Source organism: Lynx canadensis, chromosome C1 (assembly GCF_007474595.2).
Source record: "Lynx canadensis isolate LIC74 chromosome C1, mLynCan4.pri.v2, whole genome shotgun sequence".
NCBI classification, from domain to species: domain Eukaryota; kingdom Metazoa; phylum Chordata; class Mammalia; order Carnivora; family Felidae; genus Lynx; species Lynx canadensis.
In genome coordinates, this window is record NC_044310.1 from 207,472,785 (window position 1) to 207,492,165 (window position 19,381).

General features: G+C 43.3%; 1 protein-coding gene across 2 annotated transcripts in view; it reads right to left on the reverse strand.

The window, feature by feature from the left end:
• CUL3 (cullin 3) overlaps positions 1-5,932 on the reverse strand; it is a 95,607-nt gene extending 89,675 nt beyond the window's left edge. The window contains exon 1 of one of the 2 annotated variants that reach the window (XM_030328200.1): positions 5,759-5,932. In XM_030328200.1, the coding sequence (XP_030184060.1) occupies positions 5,759-5,824 (66 nt within the window). In that variant the 5' untranslated portion in view covers positions 5,825-5,932. The remainder of the gene's footprint in view (positions 1-5,758) is intronic. The other variant, XM_030328201.1, reaches the window with a different exon arrangement.
• Positions 5,933-19,381: the final 13,449 nt, after the last annotated feature.

A 19,381-nucleotide genomic window follows, 5' to 3' on the forward strand; every position in this document is an offset into this window, starting at 1 on the left:
GAAATGACACTCAAAACGTGGCAGTCCAAAGCCTACACTCTATTATATTCTCAGTCTATTTTTTAGTCAGACTCCCAACACACATGTTGAATAAAGTAAAACTAAAGGAAATTCCCTACAGACTATCCATAGTTTATTCTTAGGAGTCGTCAAAGACATGCAAATTAAAGTATTAAAGTACTATTTTTTCACCTATGAAATTAAAGATATAAATGCTGGCTAAGGCACTGCTACACAATAGAAACACACTAATATAACCTTGACTTGTATAATTAATTCTGAAGAGCATTCCCTTTAGAGCCAGAGGGTCTGCATTAGGATCCTAGTTCTGCCACTTACGGGCACAGTGACCTTAAGAAAATTTCTTAAGTTTTCAAGGCTTCTTTTGTAAAACAAATGATGATAGTACTCCATACAGTTGTGCAAATGAAATGAAGTTTACACAGCAAAGCACAGTAAAAGACAAAGACAGTGTGTGTGGCACGTGATAGCATTCATTAGTGTTAGCTATTATTATTCCTACCTTTCTGGAGGTCAATTGGCAACATATACCAATTCTGTCTGGCTCAGTAATTCCATAATCATGGATAGGTTCAGTATTTATGTGCCTAAATAATCACAGTTGCATTATCTTGTAGCAGAGGAAATATGAACTAACTGGAATTAATCAAAATACCTGGCAGGAGGGAAATGGTTAAGCAAACTGAGGTACCGTAGAGTGTTACTCTGTACAAGTCATATTGATATATTTAAACATGAAAATACTGTATTTTAAAACAAGTTTATAACATGACATAGTACCTCAATTTTACTAAGGGTTCAGAAGTATATGAAAAATTAAAAGAAAACACATCAAAATGTAAATATTGCTTATGTCCAAGCAGAACTAGAGGTGATTTTTAAAATTTTTTTAACATTTATTTTTGAAAGATAGAGACAGCACAAGCGGGGGAGGGGCAGAGAGAGGGAGACAGAATTGGAAGCAGGCTCCAGGCTCAGGGCTGTCAGCACAGAGCCCGATGTGGGGCTCGAACTCACGACTGTGAGATCATGACCTGGACGCTTAACCAACTGAGCCACCCAGGTGCCCCTAGAGGTGATTTTTATTTCCTTATTTATAAATTTAGATACTTAACGTTTTCTATCATGAATATGCATCACTTTTATAATTAGAAAATCTACTAAAATGAATTCACTGCTTTGACAGATTATGACTGATTTTCACAATACACTGACAGACACTAATTGCAATTCCTATTATAGCTCAAGGATTTGTGCTTACTAGTAACACCTTTTTTTTTGTTGCATTACAATGAACAAACGAGAACTACTTTCAAAATTGGATTATTCAAAACTACAAATTGTCGAGTAACTTTTACAAAAATTTAACAAAACTGCTAACGAACATCAGATGATCTTGAAAGTAACAGCAAAAAGTTATCTCAAAGGGACAGCTGGGAGCAACTTAGAATACAAAGGGAAGGCATACTACTTTCTCTAGTCTTAAACATATAATCTTCATAAACTGGAAAAGTGCTGTATTACTTAGCTACATTTAATGAATGAATAACGTACAAACAAATGAAGCTTTCTCTATTTTGTCTCAATGAACTGACCTTGTGACTGAAGTATTATTTAGAAGGTCAATTTCTACAGTATTTTCTACACTCTAAAATACTTGCAAATTTAATATTGATACTAATAATTTTCCAGGCTCCTGTGAAGAGTTATCTAGGAAGATAATGCAAATATACACATCTTATAGATACCTACTTTATGCTTTTGTTTTTTAACTTCTAAAGCCAGAGAGGTACTAACAGCTACAACACAACTGGCTGTCCTGGAACTATTAGAAAGAATCAGTCTAAGTTTAAGTGACACTTCAGTGAATCTGTTACACCTTACTCCTTAATTTCTCTACACTAGAGAACAAAAAATAGTTAATTCCCCACCCTGTGTGATTTGTCAGACTGTCATTCAGCTTTCCCGTCTATACACTCCAGTAGTCCTAGACAACAACTATGTTCTCTAAAGAAGGGAAATCTATTATGAACATCAAGCTATTCCCCAAATTTAGCAAATTTTACTATAGCCAAAAAACAAAAACCTTAACTGTCTCCATTTGTTATTAAACTCTTGTGCTTGCAGGTATATCACAGATGATCTTAAAACTCATCTCTCTCTAATGTTACTCTGTGCTTTCCACCTAACAATAACCTCCACGTCACTTACTGCTCATGCCACACAGACAGGAGCTCTGTGAAGCTCATCTGGAATTATGGTGTGGACATCACAACCTGAGACTCTTCATCACGATTTAGCATGCGTCTATAAACTAACAATTGAAACCATTTCCAGACCACACTCTAAAGACCATCACTTTCATAACATGGTTCCTACTCTGACGGCTAAGCCAAAAAAGACATACCAGAAGAGAGGCCAGTATTTTCATTCAAACGTATCTCCTCCAATCCAATCCAATCCAATCCAATCTTTCAAGCCCATGTGGACAGAACCCATGTGGAAAGTACAGATGGTGAGGAATGGCTTTTCAAACGTAAGAACAAAAGGTTCACCTGACAGCAACTAATCCTACATAGCGGAACAAAAGCTCAGGGGGGAGACAGACGGCAACAGCAAGGAAAGAAGTGCAGAACTTCTTGGGGCAGCACTCTGATCCAAATCCATAGAGCTTCCAGGAGTTACACAACTCCAGGCTCCTTTCTTAAAAATGTTTTGTGGCCCTTGCTGTTATTTAGGGTACCAAAAAAAAAGAAAAAAAAAAGAATGTGAAATGCCATTTTAGTGCACTGCAGGAAAGCTAACAAACTGGGATAAACTTTAACTCCATCAACAATTTATAAATCCAAAAAGTCCTTTATTGTTTCCATCTTAAAAAAACTCATTTCTCTTAAAATCTTATGAAAAGCTGTACTTAAAATGCAAATTGTGTATAAAACTGTGGTATGGCATAACTTTTACTCTTGTGAACAATGATGAAGGCACACTTACAGTATGCCCTCAAAACGCTAAAAGGAACTTGACTTTACTGATGGGACTGTATCTGCAGTAGGCTTAGACATCTATCAAATACCTGGAAGTCCACCTACCACTCTATTCTGCAACGAAAACAAAACAATCTCAATACATATTTTACACTTTCTGCATCAATTTATAAAACAGAATCTGAAATGAGCACTTGAGACCTCTGGTAAACTACAATTTCCTTAGACTACAGTACCTACAGTATATATCCAAACAGTAATGCAAAATACAATACCTGTAAGTACTATACATATGTATACACATAAATACTATTTTTTCTTTATGGAATACTATGTATTTGCTACTAGAAGATTGCTAACCTGAAAGAAAAAATTTGAAGGTCTAGGAAGTACTCAAACATTTACCAAAGGATAAGTCAGTGAAATACCATACCACCAACGCATGTATCGTGGTGAAGGCTCAAAGAACTATGACTTAAAAATGTATGTATTAAAAAACAGGATTCTTTTCAGTGCAAACTACTTAGGAGTATGAAGACTTATAAAATAATGAAAAATTATGTTTTTAAAAATTAGCAGATATTAAACCACTGAATATCAAACACCTGTCATTTACAAACTTCAATAAAGGATTTTAGAAAATCTTAGATGGCAACAAGTTATGGACAGAAAAGGTCCAAATGAGATCACAACCATAACACCACGTTAAAAAAAAAAAAAAAAAAAATCGGTTTCAGTACTCAGCGCTAACGTATCATATATTATAGTCCTCTGCTAAAGGAATAATGAAATTCTCTCCTGCCTCTTCCAATAACACAACATCCAGAAAGAAGGGGTCTTGATTCTTCAAGCTATACTGACATATTCCAAGCCCCTAGAACAGTGTCTGGCACACAGTAGTATTTATTGAATGAATGAGGGAATGAAGACCAGGTAGGAACGGGTAAACCTAAAGAGACGAAAAAACTGATCACACTTAAAATAAAAGTACAAGTGGTTACTCACAGTATTAACAAAACGAGTTAACGTCAAACATGAGCTATTACAGATTTTACTAACAAATCTGATTTAGAAGAACTCAAGACTTCAAGAATAGCAAATTTTCCTAGAAAACTTACTGTATAAAACTATTTAAGATTCTTTTAATTCTAAGTTCTGCTAAAAATGTTCACAACTGATTTAGTAGCAAAACACTACCTAACCCATTACAAACCCAGCTCACTTCATTATAAGGGAAAACATGCTGATCGACTTCATGAGTTCTCTTCTGTCAACATTTCTCACTTTCTTTTTCTTTCTCGTATTTACTGGGGGGAAAAAAACTTCAAAAACTCAAAATCCCTTTAATTGGTGTATCAAAACACTCAATTTTCCTGAGCATATCCTATCTTTACATAAAGCCTGGAGTCTCTATGCAGTGACATCACCACTCAGGTTAGTACAATTTCAGAACTCTGTATCAGGTCCATTTTTTTTTCTTAAACGTTTTAAGAATTGAGAGCAGTCCTCAAGTTCTCTGGGTGGGCTTCTTACTCAATTGGGACAACTGTATTAGTAAGTCTCCCCTCACTGCAAATTGCCCTTGTGCAAAAGCATGCTCTAAGAAGCACATGCAAACCACACCTTTCCCCCTTCGCAAGTTACGGGTCTATGATGCTAAGACACTGGAGATCTTTCTCCAGTTTTGGTGCTTTACAATCTTCCGGCCAATTGCTAGTTTGTCTATCTTGACGTAGACCTGTTACTGTAGCGACATGAGCAAGTATGTCCAGTTTCTCTGTTACAACAGTACATTTTAATTGCTTGCCATTGGCTACCTGGATCAGATCTGACATCCAAAGTTATACCCCGTATACTGGAACGCTGCAAGCGCCTGTAACGCAACGTAAGGCTCAGAAAGAAAAGTTTCTAGGCAGAACCCGTTGGCGGTCACTAAAACCTACAGAGACGAGCAACTCGGGGCGGTGACTACTCGTTCTTTTGGGCTTCCAAGGCTAAAGAAGGGGCGAAACAACTGTCCAGTGCGTTTTCTCTGGCTTCCCCTTGACCCTCCTACGAGTGGCGAGGCAATTCCTGCGAGAGAAGAGAGTTTGTAAAGTGCTTCGGCAGCCTGTGGACGAAAGACGCTATCAATACACCTGATGTTGTTAGTCCACAACTAGCGAGCGTTACGTGGAACCACTGTCACTGCGTCGGGGGGCAGGTCGGTGGCAAAAGCCTCCCCGAGGAGAGGAAGGGAGGAGAGGACAGTCCCCTTCATCATCCGACAGGTCTTGGTTGGCCATCTTTGAGGCCAGGGGATTTGTGAAACGGCAGCGAGCCCACACGTGAAAAGTTACACGCACGCCCCACACACAGGAGGACTTCCACGGTCCCCGTCCCTGCGGGTCCGGTGGTCCCGGGAAGCGGGCCGGAAGGGGAGCGCCAGGGGCCGGGCCTACACCCCCAGGGACGTGGGAAGGTGCCAAGGGGCCCCGGCCAAGGGGCCCCGGCCGCGGCCGCCGCCCGCGGCTCGGCTGGAGGAGCAGCCCCCGGCTGGGTGCGCGGCGCCGGCGCGGGGAACGGCCCGGGAGGGCGGCCGCGCAGGGGCCCCGCGCCGCCCCGTTGCCGGGAAGGCTCGCGCCCCGCGGCCGGCGGCGTGGGGGAGGGGAGGCCGGCCTGCGGCCTGTTGGGGGGAGTTCAGCCCGGGCCTCGCGTGCGGCTCTCCGCCGGGCCCCCGGCCCCGGGGTCCCAGGCGCCGACGAGAGACTCACCGGAAAGGCCCGGATCCGCATCTTGGTGTCCTTCCGGCTGCCCGTGCCTTTGCTCAGATTCGACATGGTGCTCGTCCCCTCCCCGGCGGCGGCTTCGGGTCGCACTCCGAGGCGCCGGTGTCACATTTAAGGCGGGCGGGCAGGCGAGGGGCTACGCTGGGGGCGGCGGCGCGGCCCCCGGGCTGGGCTGAGGAGCTGGCCGGCCCCTGGGCGGCCGCGGAGGGGGCGGCGGCGGCTCGGGCTCCGGCGGCTCGGGCTCGGCTGAGGGGGGGCTGCGCTGGCGCGGCGGCTCCGCGGGGTCCCCCTCACGCCCGGCTCGGCTCCCTTTATCGCGCTCCTCCGCGATGGCGGCGGCGGCGGCGACGGACAAACATCTCACTGCGCAGGCCGAACGTCCTCCTCCTCTCTCCTCCTCCGCCTCAGCGAGACGAGATCCGGCCCAGAGGGTGGAGGGGGGAGGAGGGAGGGAGGAGAGCCGGAGAGTGGAGAGATTGGGGGGAGGGGGGTGGGAGGACGGGAGGGGGAGGCGGGCGGCCGCGGCGGGGACGCTCAGATCTCGCGAGAAGAGGGCGAGCGCGCGGCCCCGAGTGGGGCGGGGCGAAGCTTGGGAGCGGGAGGGGTCAACGGGGGGGAGGAAGGGCCGGGGACTTAGAGAAGTGGGAGGGACCAGCGGGACGGGGAGGTGGGGAAAGGGGCGGGGCTGAAGGCGGGAGGAGAAAGCTGCCTTTTTGAAAGGGGAACGTCGCGGACTGGGCTATGGACAGGGGTGGTTGATAATTGGTGGAGCGCGGAGCGGGGGGGTAGGGGGGTCGTGGTCACGTGAACGAAGTGGGCGGGGGAGGTTCAGAGAGCCGGAGCGGGACTGTAGTGGGCTGGGTCTTACTGGGCTGGGCAGGGCTGCGACGGGCCGGGCCGGGGCCGGACCTGGGTTGGGCGGGGCCGGGGCCGCCGGACGGTAGTCTCGGGGAGGAGCGTAGGGGTGCCAGGTGGATAACCAAGTCCTGGAACTGGTTCCTGTGCTTTTCTAGGGCATGTGGACTAGGGAGGTGTACTTGAGCAGAAGCCAGAAAGTTGAAAGAAGAGTTTGTGCAGGAGTCACTTGTAGTGTTAGAAATTAGAGGCCTGTATGCCTTAGGAGGTATTGTGTTTGGATGCGCCGACCCCACTTCTCAGCCCTGAGGGATGCGAGATGGTTAATCCATAAAATTTCCCTGAACTCCAAAAGTTCCAGGGCCTCTTGATTCATTGATACTTCCTAGGGGAACCCAGGACTTAATAGCGTTAAAACCTCTTTTTTCATTATCATTGAAATAAAGTGACAACTCCCTTGATGTAGTGCAATATTTTGGTAAGTGGTGAAAAATAGGCGATAGGATGATAGAAACCGGCTTTAACCTGCCAAATCATTTTTACCATTACCAAAGAGGATTGTCGGCTTTGAAAGACAAAATTATTGTCCTTTATTCCAGTTTTCTGTAATTTGGGGAGTTATTGTAGTCAAAAGGTCTAGTTGGATTCATCAGTTTTGCTTTTTATCGTTTATTTATTATGAATTTTACTTCCTAACTTCTGTCTTTACCCAAATTAATATTATATTTAGACTTCTGACAGCAGAGTAATGTATGAGTTTTCACTAAACTTTGCAATCTCCTTTTAAATAAGAACCTATTATTGGGATGGGTGTCTACATTTGGAGGCTGAGGGTTTAATACTTCATTCACTTAATACTTTTTGATACCTTTTATAAGTTAGGCTTTTAATACTTTTTATAGCATTTGGAAACTGGTTTTTATGCTCTTTTAAGATAAGGAAACAGAAATATACTTTTTAATTTGTGTGCTATAAGGTTGAATTTGCCCTAAGTTAACTTAATTGTGATGACTAAATCTAGGAATGTTGTGCTTTCATCCACTGTTCAGATGAAGGCCCCTTTGAAATTATATTTTCTTGCTTTGTTTTCTGGTATTTACTAATTAAAACTTGAGTTCAAAAATTAAGGATATTGCTTGATGCAACACCTCTGTAAATACTGAAGCTAAAAATAGGTCATCAAGAACTGGGTTGATAAGGTAAGATTGGGAAGGGCTCTGATTTAAATATAAGATAATAGGAGTCTTGGATAGGAGTTTATAATCTGTATGTTGATTGGACCTCTATTTCCATAGTCATTAGAATATAATAACAACTGATGTTTTCTCTTGGTTGCACTGTCATTTGGCCCAGTTTCTTTGTAATTTAAGACTGTAAGTTCTAGAGCCAGCACTACCACTTTACTAGCTATATTTTGTGTCTTTTGGGGAAAGAGTCCTCATCTGTAAATCGGGATAAAAATAATACTTCCTTCTTGGGCTACTGTGAAATTTAGATGATTAACACATTTTTAAAAGCCCTGAGAGCAGTGCTCAGCACAGAGTAGCCACTCAACACCTGTTGGCTATTATTATCATGGGTAATTAAGGCCAAGGGTGTGCTATCTTCCCTTATTCAATATGTAGGTTTCAAAAAAAAAAAAATACTTGCATGCTTTTTAAATGAGTCTTGTTTTATTTAATTTTTTTTAAGTTTATTTATTTCCGAGAAAGAGAGCATGTAGGGTAGAGGCAGAGAGAGGGAGAAAGAATCCCCAGCAGGCTCTGTGCTGACACAACCCAACACGGGTCTCAAACTCACGAACTGTGAGATCATGACCTGGGCCGAAATCCAGAGTTGGTCGCTCAACTGACTGAGCCACCCAGGCGCCTCTGGATGAGCCAGTCTTCAACACTTGGATTTCACAAACCAATAAGATATTTTTCAAAAAGCTGAGGAGCTAATATAGGATTTGGCAACTTTATTTTGGCAAGTAGGGCATTAGAAAGGAGTAACTAGCATAGACTAGCCCCGTTATCTAATTTTTAAAAGTATTTTTTAAAGTATTTTAACCACAGAAACAGGAGAAGGTAATTTTTGAATGAAGGACAGTTCTTTGAATTGATTAACTTAGCCTAATGAAGAATGATACATTGACCCGGTTTTTCTCATTTCATCATGAGCCTGAGAAAATATCATGGGCCAGCATTTAGGAACCTTCTGAATTAAGGCATGTTTCCATGTAATTGTGAAGCATATCATCACCCTTTAATTTACAGTATTTATTTTGTGAACCCACATTTTCATATGTTGGTTTTGCTTAAGCAAAATTTGGCTGCATTTTATTTATTTTTTTTAATTTTTTTTTCAACGTTTATTTATTTTTGGGACAGAGAGAGACAGAGCATGAACGGGGGAGGGGCAGAGAGAGAGGGAGACACAGAATCGGAAACAGGCTCCAGGCTCTGAGCCATCAGCCCAGAGCCCGACGCGGGGCTCGAACTCACGGACCGCGAGATCATGACCTGGCTGAAGTCGGACGCTTAACCGACTGCGCCACCCAGGCGCCCCTTGGCTGCATTTTAAAAGAACCACTATCAACGGCATCTTTTTGTTAGGCCACGAAAAACCCTTCAAAATGAATATGCCACTGACATTACTGCTAACTTATTTGTTCATTTATTCATTCACTCATTCAAGAAATATTTATTTAAGGCTGCTATATGTCAGGCACTAAAGGTGAATAAGACAGACGAGACCTGCCATCACAGAACGTACACTCTTTTCCACATCTCAAAATTTGGAAACCACAGACCCAAGTAGGATTTGGCATAACTTCCTATACACTGCAGTCCAGAAATCAGAGATTTTCTTTGTTAGAAAACCAGCAATCTCTCCTGTCAGGGTACCTGGAATCTCACCTTCTTGCTTACGGACAAATGTCCCAAATTACTTGGAAGACTTGTATGGGAACATAGGAAATAGGTGCTTTATGATCGAAATAGTGACGGACAGAAAACAGGATGCATCTAGAAGTTTCCTCAGAAGCAACCCGTTGAAGATACAGAGGAAAAGACTGGAGAAAAATGCATCAGATTAAGCAAAAGCACTTTATTATCATAAAGCCTTTTCCATAGGTCTTGGAATCTGTGAATCAAGCCAAGCCCTCTGAAAATGGGATTTAGCACATCCTTAGAGGGAAGATATGAGGCTAGACTCCAACGTTCCAAATATCAATTTCCATCACACATCCCATCATGACTCATTCAGGACAAAAGTTTGGTTCAAACTTACAAACTGCCTATCTATAAAACACGGTTTAGAATCCTTGAAAGAAAAAAAAACCCAGCAATCTCAAAATGAGTATGAAATATTCTCTAAAGCAGGTATTCTTCTGTACCCAGTGGTATTCCCTGATTTGCAAATAGCAAATGAACTTACAAAATATTAGTTTTTCTGCCAACTGCCACCTGATCTAGCAGAGAAAGCAGTCCTGGGATAGGAACTCACTAGATGCTGCGTGCCTGCCGTTTGGTATTCTTACTTATGCTGACCATGTCCTGACACAGGAGAATAGTGGCCCCATTTCCATTTGTTCGTATGGACCACGTGCAGTCAGAGAACCCAGGAGGCTGAGTGGGCCAGCCCCTTTTTGACATCCCTGTCTAAAACAATGGCACAGACTGTGAGAAACCGGTGACAGGGAATGGCCCCCTTCTTGACCATGAGTTTCTAGGTAGCCAGGATACCAACCCACTTTAATCACTGTATCAGACCTGATTTGACTGTGGAGATACTCGTTATTAAAACAGCTGACAGCCTACCAATTCAATTAGAAAGACCAGTTCTAGGGTTTTGAATAGACCAGGGAAAGATGTATTTTCAAATGGGAAGGGGAAGATTTATAGATGTTATCACTTCTTTGGAGATAAGGGCTAGCTCTGCTTTCTTCCTTGTCTCCTTGTAGTCCATTAGGTTTGTACGTATTTAGAGTAGTAGCATTCATATGTGCCTTATAAGAGGATGTGTTAGAGGAGTATCCCATTGAGAACATAGACACAGACACTAACATATATGAAAGCTGCAGTTTCATTCTGTGTACCTTTCCCACTATGTCCTTTCTATTTTCCAAATAAGAATCACATAAGATGTGAGAGCATATGAACAAGTTACACCATGAATTTAAAAAAAGTCTTAAATATCTGTTATATCATAAAAACCCATCTCCATTTTTCATCATGTCATGCTAAATAAAATCCTCTCACTGGAAGCTCTGGAAACTTTCCACTTAGCCTGGACAGTGTTGTGTCTATTCCACATTTATCAAGTAAGTTATATTTTGGAATGAAAATATCCATACAACCGAATTTAACGGATTATGAATCTCGATTGAAATTACAGGTGTGGGCAGTGCATGTAATTTGTGATTTTATTTCGAAGAAAAAGATTTATTTTGAGGAAAAGGAATTTGCTCTCACTGATAGCAGTAACTGTGTCAAGAAACCTCCAGGGGACAATTATGAATATGTATTTCTTCATGATGAGGAAAGTATATGTTGAATTTTATAACTCATCAGTTCTTTGTGAAGTAGGTTAGTTTTGGAGTTGAGATCATAAAGCATGGTTCCAAGAGCTATAAAAATAAATAGTTTAAATTTTGCTAGATGTAGTAATCGTGTGAATTATAAATACAATAGTCAACAGTCAACAAATGTAATAGATGGCACTTTCAGACTTCTTCAAAAAGTTTCTTTAGTTCATCGTTACACTGTATTCTTTACTATATCTTGAACTAGTAAAAATCAAAATATGGATAAAGCAAAAGAGTGCTCGTAGAGGTGAAGAATAAACTAAAGACTAAGAAAAAATGGTGGGGCCAATTTCTAGCTGCAAATTGATATCATGAATTAATTCCTAGAGACACGTTGATTTGAAATTACTGGTTTCTGAATCTTCTGCTTGTTGAGTGGCTGGGGATTGGGCAGAAGACCCAATCAATGGGCAATTTTTAAAGAATTTTATTTTAATGTTTATTTACTTTTGAGAGAGAGAGAATGCAAGCAGGGGAGGGGCAGAGAGAGAGGGAGACACAGAATCCGAAGCAGGCTCCAGGCTCTGAGCTGTCAGCACAGAGCCCGACGCAGGGCTCGAACCCACGAACCCGTGAGTTCATGACCTGAGATGAAGTCGGACGCTTAACCGACTGAGCCACCCAGCGCCCCATCAATGGGCAATTTTGAGAAAGGGGACATGGACATCTTGTTAAGATGAAACCAGCAACTAACTTACTTTCTTTCTTTCTTTCTCTTTCTTTCTTTCTTTCTTTCTTTTCTTTCTTTCTTTCTTTCTTTCTTTCTTCTTCTCCTTCCTTCCTTCCTTCCTCCTTCCTTCCTTCCTTCCTTCCTTCCTCCTTTGAGAGATTGAGAGCATGAGCAGGGGAGGGGCAGAAGGAGAGAGAGAGAAAGAGAGAGAAAGAATTCCAAGCAGGCTCCATGCTCAGCACGGGGCCTAACTTGGGGCTTGATCCCACAATCCTGAGATCGTGACCTGAGCCGAAATCAAGATTCGGACCCTCAACAGACTGAGCCACCCAGGCACCTCAGTAGCAACCGTATTTCTAATCCAGCTGAAAGTCTTTTAAAGAATTTGCTTTCATGAGACCTTTATAAATAGTATTTCTCTACTCCTGAAATCCTTGTTGAGGGTGGCCTATCTCCACATGAACCTTTATCCTTTGGGAAAAGTTGCTTTAGATGCTTGGATTGTCAAGCCACTGCCACATGTTTTAAATTAATTTTTGTAATGTGTGTCCTTTTGGGGGAGGGCGGTTGCTTTCTATTACCTTCCTGATTTCTTGTTTCCAAGGATTCGCCCATCAGGCGGGGTCTTAGTCGGTGGTACTGTTCACTTCCTGCCACAACGCCTAAAGGCCCGAGCACACTTCTCCGCTTCCCAGCTCGGCCTGGGGATGTATAATGTACACCCAGCAGTCAGACCGTCTCTCCCAGAAACTCTTGAGTAGGTGACTGAAGAACACAGGGACAGTTGGTGAACATGCGGGCAGTGGCAGGTGGCCTGGCTCTTCCTGCTGCATGACTCATTGTCTTTCCTGCTCTTCGGCTTTCCAACAGTCCCCTGGTTCCTGCTCGTTTTCCAGCCCTGGTCCTCCCACCTTCCCTCATGTCTTTATTCTCATTATTATACATTTTTAAGTTTAAGTATAACGCACAATGTCACACGAGCTTCCAGTGCACCACATAGTGATTTAACAAGTCTCTAGGTTACACCGTACTCACCACAAGTGTGCTACCGTCCGTCACCATAAAACGCTATTATTACAGTATCATTGACTCTACTCTACGTGTGGCACCTTTTATCCCCACGACTTACTCACTTTAGCTGGAGGCCCGTGTCTCCTACTCCCCTTCACCCATTTGCCCAGCCCTCACCCTCCCCCGCGCTCTGGCAACCACGGGTTCGTCCTCGGTATTTATGGCTCTGTTGCTGCCTTTTGTGTGTTTATTCATTTGTTTTTTTTACCGCCTCCCTTCATTTCTGTGACTCCAAACACGCCTCCCCCAAATTCCATATTTGCTTAAAATAGTCAAAATTTGTTTCCGCTGCGTATCAGTCAGGGTCCTGACAGGAAACAGATGGCTCAGTCGAACAGGGAAATTGAGGCGAGTTTAATTCAGGGACTATTTACAGAAGTGTGGGCCGAGACAGCCAGTGATCGAGGGCTGATGAAGCATCTCGGGATTAGCAGCAGTCGGGAACCCTGCAGCCCTTCTGGGTTAGAAGGGCTAAGGGAAGAAGTGGCCACCGGACTGGAGAGAGGATTCTCTCTGTAGCTATGGGAGGGAACTGCCTAGCAAGCTGAGGCCCCGGGAGAGGACCCAAGGTACGGACTCGGTAGGGAGACAGCCATGGGAAAAACCACCGCAGACTCAGTCTCCTCTTTCCCCTGGACTTCTGGCCGGTGGCTTCCATTCGATGAACTCACCTGGAAGCCAGAAGGCAAAGCAGCCCATTGGTGGAGCCCATAAAGGCCAGCCGTCCAAGGCACAGAGCAGAGTGAAGAAGGGTGGAGAATAGATCTGGAGAGGCCAACAAGATCCGTGTAGATTGCTTGCAAACAAAAACTCTTGCTTGACGAAGTCAAATAGACCTATACACTATTTTTCTTTTTTTAAAGCCCCCTCATGTAGTTGTGGAATCTGTGCACCGAACGAAGGTGCTTTGCTGAGGATGCAAATGGAAGCTGATATCCAAGGCACGTGTCCCGGCAAGTGCGGTCATTACCCGAAGGAAGGAGCTCCTGTTTCCTTATCAAAGATGCCACTGCCCTCTAAGCTGTGAAGCTACGGGGCTGGGTTTCTCTGGGTGGCGGCCGGGGTTCTTTGGCCTTGTCTAACTCTCATGAAAACCGTCATATACACTCGCAGAGCCTGCATATTGCCAGTGTTTGAAACCGTGAGATAATACAGCACCGTGGGTCAGAGTGCCAGCTCTGAAGTAGAACCACCTGGATTCTAATCTGAGCTCTGCCGCCTATCAAATGAGTCCCATGGATTCTCAGCGGTAAGATGAGGTCGTTAGTAGTGCCAACCTCACGAGGCTAATGTGAAGATCAAATGAAGTACTGTAGATAAAGTATGTTATACAACAGCGGCCACGTAGTTTGAACCCAGGGAGTATTAGCAATTCTTTTATGGTTCATCGCTAATCCCAGTTTTGACTCTTTGGTCTAGGTTTGGTGAATGACGGGGTTTACAGGTACACCTGCATTCGTGTGGCCACCACCATACCCAGTTGGCTCCATCTCTTCTCCAGGGCCCAGCCCCATCACCCCCTACACGATGGCCTCCCCGTTATCCGTATCTGGTGCCGGTATCTCCCCCCCTGTCAGTCATACCGTTTCCCAATCCGCACTCATCTTCCCCGAAGCTTTCCCTTCTTTTGGCCAACTCGCCAGCTTTCTCTTGTCCAGGGAGGAGGTTCCCAAATTACCCATCCTTCTGGACAAACTCAGGAGCAGCAAGGCCCCGGAAAACAAACAGAAAGAAAAAGCAATGATGGTTTGACCTTCAAACCAGGTCAACGTCTTCAACGAGCTTTAAATCGTTAAGACGCCCTCTCTGTACTTGACTGAGATGCGGTTTGACCTCAATTCTAGGATTAAAACTTTAAAGCTGCTATGCTTATTTTAAGGTTAGATAAGGGACTTTTAATAATAAGCACACAAAGCGATGTATCCCAACTATCACTTCTTCTGATCTTTCTTATGCCGTGTTCTTTCTCACTAAAGGATACAAATTATGAAATTTGGGTATGTAAATCATATATGGTCCAATTTGTCATTTGTGCTTCTGTATTCCCTTCCTCACTGCCACGTCACGTGTCTCATACATACACACCTGTCTCGTACACAAAATGATGAGTCTCAAGTCAATGTTAAGTACGTGACAAATTAAATTTATCCTTAAGACTTTGATCATAGTATGATGTTATATTATCTGCAATATTTTTATGTCTACTGATAAGAAGACTCTTCTTTCCATAATTGTGTCCAGACTTTTAGAAGCCAAAGAAATCGTCCATGTGGCTCTTATTGGATCAACTCATTCACCATCAGCTTTTAGTGAATTCACAAAGCTATCACCTAACGTTACACCAACCAGTGAGATATGGTAGTAAATGACTACGGGTAGGAAGAGGGAAGGATTACAAACTAACGGAATGTGAGCAACATCACTTTTAAAGCAAGCCAGCGGACTCTCTTTTATATCAATACCTGGCATGTAGTTTGAACTCAATATTCGCAATTATCATATGGTTACATCAGCGCAATCGAGTGGATGAGCATCTGAGGAAATACATGAAATTAGATGACTGTTAACAACTAAAATTGTTCACAAACATAGTGCGTCTGAATTAGCTAAATGGCTTTCTGCTTCAAGTAACAGAAACCCTAACTCGACTTGGCATAAGCAATGATCGAATCTATTATTGCACATAAAAGAAGTTCAGAGTTAGTATGGGTTCCAGGGATGGCCCATCAGGGCTCTGTCCCAGCTTTGTGGCAATTTTCATGACGCTGATGTTGGGCAGGGGGAGACGACTGTAGTCGTTATGAGTATTACTTCACCAGACACAAAGTCCGGACTAGAAGAAGAAGAGAGACTGGCTCTTTTTTAGGGCTGAATGTTACCAGCTATGAAACTATTCCCAGAAGCAGCCCAGGAGACTCTTCTATAGCTCACTGGCCAGAACTAAGTTACAGGTTTATTTTAACCCACACAGTGGCGGGGGTGGGGTGGAATTTATACTAATCACTGGGGTAGAATAGATATTGGGAGTCGACTACTACCACCCATTGGTACAGAGTACATTTATTGATCTCTGAGGAGATTTTACATGGAAATTAATGAATTTGAGGAACTATAGTGAGAAGTGGTGTGTGTGTGTGTGTGTGTGTGTGTGTGTGTGAATAATAGAGTGTTTGGCTAATGAAGGGGCTCAGGCTCCGAAATACACTGAAAGAATAGCTCTCAAACACAGATAAGGATATCAAAGAGAAGCATGTCACAGCAAGGGACCCGCGGAAAGGCGCAGCTTGTTTCAAGAAGATACCACGGGGGGCGCCTGGGTGGCGCAGTCGGTTAAGCGTCCGACTTCAGCCAGGTCACGATCTCGCGGTCCGTGAGTTCGAGCCCCGCGTCGGGCTCTGGGCTGATGGCTCAGAGCCTGGAGCCTGTTTCCGATTCTGTGTCTCCCTCTCTGCCCCTCCCCCGTTCATGCTCTGTCTCTCTCTGTCCCCAAAATAAATAAAACGTTGAAAAAAAAAAAAAAAGAAGATACCACGGGCGTGCACATTTACACGGACACCTGCACACTCCTTTCAGGGACTGTAAGCTTCACTTTCAGAGATGCTGGAGACACCTTATTCTTTGCCCCCTGCTTTCATGCGATCTATAGACAAGGATACCCACAGGCAAATGAGGACGAGGTGATTGCCCACATACGGCAATCTGATAGGCGATAAAGAGGCCCCTTTACCCTCCAAACTCTCCCCTCTAAAAATAAAATGAAGCCAGCCAAATGCACAACAACACAGAGGGATTAAACTGGCCATCTGCTTAGGTGGGCAAGATAGTTAGATATGGGATATGGTGTGAGAGGCACCGTGTTTTCTCTCCGGACCCCATAACACTCTGAGCCCCAAAGCCAACATTCCACTACTGGATAAAGCATTAGGCTCTGAGGTCTTTTCAAAAGTAAATGCTGTGGGAAGAAGACCACATCAAGCGTCCAACACCCTAGCATTAATTATTAATTATTATTTAATTGTTTATTATTGTTACTAATCATAGAAATGAGGTGTACCTGGAAACAAGCAGATTTCCTACACAGGCAGGATCTTTAAAAAGGGAAAACCAACTGCTTTACCATTTTGCCTGTATTCCCAACGGGACAAGCATCTCTATGTAAAGCACATGGAAAGACAATGTGACCAATAGATTCAAATTCGTGCCCTAGATGAGTCAATAGATGGGACAGAAAGCATCAAATTAAAACTCTAAGGAGAGGAGCCTGTGTGAACTTCTGGGAGCTCCTCCTCTCTTGAGGGGGGTCCTGGGAACCTTCTCTCCACTTCCTGCTTGTGACCAAAAGGTTGGCTCCTCTCCGTGTTCCAATGGAAATAATAATGACATCTCCCAAGAATGAAATCTGACCTTAGGCTCATTTTAGACCTTCCTCAAGGGAATGAGTAGGTATGTGAGGTTTTGTATTGGGATTTTTAGCTCAGAAATGTTTGTACTTGATGCAGAAGTGTTTGTTGATCATTCTGGAAGCTTTCAAGCTCTTGATCCCATCTTCACTGTTTGATAGTAAAGATGCATCTGTCTCCCAAAGATGCAAAGAGATGGTGTAACAAGGAAACTTCTCTTCGGGAATAGAAGTTAGTATTTTAGGTCAGATCTATTTACTGCCTTTCTTTTTACATTCACTAAGTTCCTAAAAGTAAAAAAAAGAAATATCTAAAGTACAGTTTCTGGGTGTTCTTATTTGGATACACTTTTGCAGAGGAAAGGAGGGCTACCATTGAGCATCTATTACATGCCTGTTTCGTTCCTCAGTTTTGCTCGGTTTGTCTTTCTAGAAATTCTGTCCCATGCCAGGGATGAGGACCTCTGGATTGGACCCAGGCTCCGTACTAATTAGCTGAATGACCTGGGTGGTCCTGTCGTTTCCTACCTCATGAGATCGTGTGAGAATTCAATGAATTAAGAAATATTAAGTGCCCTTAGCACCTTGTAAATAACAAGCACTTAGTAAATGTCTGCTCTCATTTTATTGTTTTCCTCACTTTATAGATCAGAAAGTCCTATCTGACTGAGACAAAGTAACTTGTCATATCTGAGAGAGATTAAGTAATTTGTCTAAGGTGGCCACATACGTAAATTGTGAGAGAGGGATCCAAGCTCTTATATCTAATTTCAGCTTTGCTAATTCTAGCGTCTGCACATTTCACAACTACATTATTTTTCTGCTGAATCATCTATTTCAAACACTCTGTTCCACACAGGAGAGTAGGATAAAGATTCTAAAAGTTGAGGAACTAAAAAATAGTAATTTTCGGTATCACCCTGAGAGCTCTACACCTGAAGGGCACTAAGTGGGTATTGTTGAATGACACCAAATGGCCAGTCTATGCCTAAGGCTCTGACAAACTACCTTTTGCAGTTTTAAGTGATGACCCCAAACCGTAATACTACTCATAGCTTGGGAGAGGTGATGTGGTTTGCCCGGGATCACGTAACTAGCAGGTGACAGAACCCTGATGGGAAGTGTGTGTGGCTGCAATGCCCATGTTCCTGACCACCTGCTGGATCACCCCCTGCTTTGAAAAAACTCTCAATGTGTGGTACAATGTACAGCAAAACATTGAATGACAAGAACCTGAGAATCAGGTGATATTAATCAGGGTTTGCCAGAGAAACAGAACCAATAGAAACTGGGAAGATAGAGGTAGGTAGATAGATAGATAGATAGATAATAAACAATTGATTCATCATATATGGAGGCCAAGAAGTCTCACAATCTGCTATCTGTAGGTTGGAGAACAGAAAAACCGGTGATATAATTCATTTTGAGTCTAAAGACCCAATAACCAGGAGGGCAATACACAAGGGCAGTAGAAAATGAATAGCCCACCCACAGGAGAGAGTAAATTCCTTCTTCCTCTACCTTTTTGTTCTATTCTGGCCCTCAACGGATTGGGTGATGCCCACCCACATCAAAGAGAAACTTGATATAGTTCAGCTGACCTTTATAAGATACGATTGCCCTTTGACACACCAGGATTTTATTTTATTTTATTTTATTATTTTTTTATTTTTATTTTTTTCAATATATGAAATTTATTGTCAAATTGGTTTCCATACAACACCCAGTGCTCATCCCAACAGGTGTCCTCCTCAATACCCATCACCCACCCTCCCCTCCCTCCCACCCCCCATCAACCCTCAGTTTGTTCTCAGTTTTTAAGAGTCTCTTATGCTTTGGCTCTCTCCCACTCTAACCTCTTTTTTTTTTTCCTTCCCCTCCCCCATGGGTTTCTGTTAAGTTTCTCAGGATCCACATAAGAGTGAAACCATATGGTATCTGTCTTTCTCTGTATGGCTTATTTCACTTAGCATAACACTCTCCAGTTCCATCCACGTTGCTGCAAAGGGCCATATTTCATTCTTTCTCATTGCCACGTAGTAC